At 35.7% G+C, this 3,814-nt stretch overlaps 1 protein-coding gene across 1 annotated transcript in view; it reads right to left on the reverse strand.

Annotated features, from left to right (window-relative positions):
- The window catches only part of DNAH14 (dynein, axonemal, heavy chain 14), a 390,354-nt gene that overhangs the window by 310,932 nt on the left and 75,608 nt on the right, over positions 1–3,814 (reverse strand). Inside the window, 1 exon segment of the mRNA XM_008567995.1 lies at positions 1,488–1,738. Coding sequence (XP_008566217.1) covers positions 1,488–1,738 — 251 coding nt within the window.

Here is a 3,814-nt window from a genome sequence, read left to right on the forward strand (position 1 = left end):
GCCGAAACTGCCCACTGAAACCACCTACCACTGCTCATTTTGCCTAAAAGAACACAGAAGATAGAAGATTACTGCCTCTGATTTTATTTCTTGCACTAGAAAGATTCCTTCTAATTCCATTTAATACAGTTGTGCTGGCTTTTCCTTGAAAATCTTTGCTGCTTTGTAGACTCCTCAGTCGTTCTGAAATAGTAGATTTCTAAATTGGGCTCAGATTCAGGATTCTTATGCATATACTTTCCCCTCTTTTTTGTTATTTAATTGCTGTTATATAACTCAAGGGGGGCTGATGTTCTTACATTTAATCAAATGTATTTTATTTTATTAGATTTCTGTGGCTTCCTGTTACAGGACTTTGTATGAGGTTTTATGGGGAGGTCCAGGTTTACTTTAAAGGACTCCTTGGGTTAATTGGCCAAGGGCCATTGCCTTGGTTGGCTGCTAAGGAGACTTGTGGGAGGACCATGTGAAAGCACGCACTTCTCCAAGGTACACCAAACAAACCTGTCTTCTAGAAATGAGGGTGAAAGATCTCTACAGCCGAATGTATCTGTTATTTCTCTGAAAAGCTCAATCTGTTACTTCAGCCCTCTTTGGGTGACAAATGTTTGCTGTTGCTTTGTTTCTTCTCTCTCCCCCTCCCTCTTTCTTCTTAAAGGAACCGTATAAATCAGACTGCCCTGGTAACCTTGGCCTTATAAAGCTTCTCAACTGTTTACAGCAAGGAAACAGTTGAAAAGTTTCTCTGAAGGTAGTCTGAACAATTTCAGATAAATAGAATTAAAAATATTTTAAAGCTACTTAAACTTTAATCTTAGGATAAGTTTTATTGTTGTGGTTATCCATATCTTATGAAACATTCAAAGAGTAGTTTGTCCTGTGGTTGTATATTTTTGTGTGGTTGGGGGCAGACACTGCATAAACGTTTTTAAAGGTTAAATGAAAACTGCTGGCTTTTTCTCTAAATGAATTCCAATGCCTGGGTAGTCAGTTGTGTCAGTCTGACAGCTTTACTTCTGTCCCTTAATCCTGCAGTCATTTATTTTTAAGGTACCTATAACAGCCTTATAACACCAAGGTCACAGGTTTGGATCCCCATACGGTCTGGTTGCCAAAAAACTAAAATACAATAAACTCATAGAAAGTGCTATAAACTGGTAACCAAAAAATTACTCACATTTGCCAACTCCCCTCCCCCCAAAAACAAACAAACAAAATTTCATTGAGCATCCTGTATTTTATATAGCAACAAGACCTATGTAGAATTTTAGGGGATGAAATGTAAAATTTTCTTAAATTTTAAGGACAATGTTACATAAAATATTACTAAATAATTGGTTCAGATAACTGTGAAAATGAGCATATCATGTCCTGCTACAGGGGGAATTTTCAAATTCTAGCTTAAATTATTAGATATTTCCACCATAAGTGGCATTACAAGATTATGATTATAAATTCTTTTTATAACTCAAAAAGGTGTGGTTTACCTGATGAGATTTTCATTCTTTTTTTCCACTGAAAATGGCATTCTAGCAGAACCACTAAATAATTCCAAAAGTAGTGTGACTGCAGTATTCATAAGTTCACGGATGAGTTCCTGAAACATGTAGTCAACCAGCAGCAGAAACCTGAGAATTGTTTCTAATAAACGTCGACATTTGGGCAGCTTGAAATGTTTTGCGTCAACTTCAGAGAGTTTTGACTCAAAATACTCTTTAATTTCTTCCTTTTCTGCAACCTACAATTTAATAAACAGATAATTTTCTATGTTAATATAGCGTGATTTCTAGCCTATAATAGTTTTATTAGCCTGAATAACATATTGGAACTAAACTTTATCAACAACAATCATTAAAACTTTACGTTATGCTTATGCTGTATTTAAACATCAAACACAAAAAACCTGTGTGTGTTCTGAAGCCTATGAAGTCTGGTGTCTCACTTATAAGCAGATAAGTTTTGGAAGTCAGACAAGGAAGTACATACTAATGAACATCTATGTGTCCCTATACAGAGGAAACTTCCTCAAATACATCGAGTGTTACCAATGGGGGAGAGTTAAGTCTGAGTGTGAAATTTCCTAAACGCAGTCCAATGCTGCCTACCCTATGCTAGGCTATAGCAATCTGACTTTTTAAACACATATATGATATATGATACAGAACTAAGAAAAATTTTAAGTTAATCAAATCTGATGTTAGAGTTCTATTTTTAAATTAATACAGTAATATTTTAAAAATAATAATATAATACAATTGACTTTGGAGGTAACTGAAGAATGGCATTTTTGACCAAAAATATAGGACAACATCAGTACTGCTAGGACCATCAAACAATTCTAAATAGTGCTCTTAAAAATAATCATGAAGTTACACAAAATGATTTCTTTTATGCAAGTAAACATGGTGGACCTTAGAATTCTAAAAATATTTTCAATTTTTGTTCTTTTTATTGGTTTGTTCATGCCTTTCTTTTCTTTTTTTTTTTTTGCTCCACTGATGCTTAAATATTTAATAAGCAGTCATCCTTTTCAACTTGTATTCTAATTTTTCATAAACGTAATTGTATTTTTTTTGTTGCCTTTCTCTGTGTTTCATTTTATTTACTTGTATTTTCTTTTAAATTAAATAGTTTAGTTTTTTATCAGTTTTGCCAATTTTTTCTAGTACTATCTGTCTCTCTCTGGAGGAGTGGCTTACCAATGTGGTGCAGTTCTTTACTGATACAATACATGATTGAAACTGGGCTAAAAAAAAAAAAGACAGAATAATTTTTATGCCAATTATGGTAGCAGCCATACCGGGCCTGGAAAAAAGAGTACTGACTTTATTAATAATAAAGTAATACATTTTTCCTCATATTACCCGTGGCACTCTCCCTGCCCTAGCTGCCCAAAGGACAAAATCATTGGCTAAGCCAATGCAAAGGCTTCTCTAACTGACTGTGCCTGCCTTTCCTGGCTTGTCTCTTACTAATCTCTCATACAAACTTTATTAGTCCGTTCCTGTTGCTTATAACAAAATACACGGAACTGGGTACTTTGTAAGAAAATGAAGTTTATTGCTTACAGTTGCAGAGGCTAGGAAATCCAGAGTCCAGGTAACACATCTGGCGAGCATTCTTTGGTGGTGGCTTTACAGCAACACAGGGGTCTTACATGGCAGAAAATGGTGGAGCAGAAAGAGTAAAGAGACACTAACCTCCTCATTCACTCTTTTAAAGCCCTCCAAACCACACGCCTGACCACCATTTTTAATCCATTCACTATGGCATGGACCTACAATCTAATCACCTCTTCAAGCCTCAACTTTCAATTACCATAATAGGATCTCCCACCCTCAACAGTTACAGAGGGAATTAAGTTTTGGGGGGACATTCAACCCAAGGCATTCAAACCTTTTGTGGGGGCAGGAAGGGAGGTATGTTTTAGCAGGAGTGGCTACGTGAATTGATAACCTTATGTGCATAATGCATGGATTTTTAACTAGTAAAATGGTGAAGCAGAGACTATTAACTATTCAAAACAAAGATTTTTAGCAATGGCACAAAAGCAACCTTAAATAGCTTAATAACTGTATTAGTACAAAAATATATAATGGGCATAGTAATGCTGGTCTTTTTCTTGAATATTGGTGAGGCTGATGGAGAATCTGGCTTTTAACAGGCTAACCTAATCTCTATCATCACAGAACATATCGTGCATCAGGCTGAAGGAAATGGTTAATGGACTTCTGTGGACAGCACCCAAGGACGTGTTCACTTGGTGAACTCACAAAGGAGTTAGCCAAGAAATGTCAAGGATTGCAAACAATCC

This window comes from Galeopterus variegatus, unplaced genomic scaffold, assembly GCF_000696425.1.
Source record: "Galeopterus variegatus unplaced genomic scaffold, G_variegatus-3.0.2 Scaffold365, whole genome shotgun sequence".
Classification (NCBI taxonomy): Eukaryota; Metazoa; Chordata; class Mammalia; order Dermoptera; family Cynocephalidae; genus Galeopterus; species Galeopterus variegatus.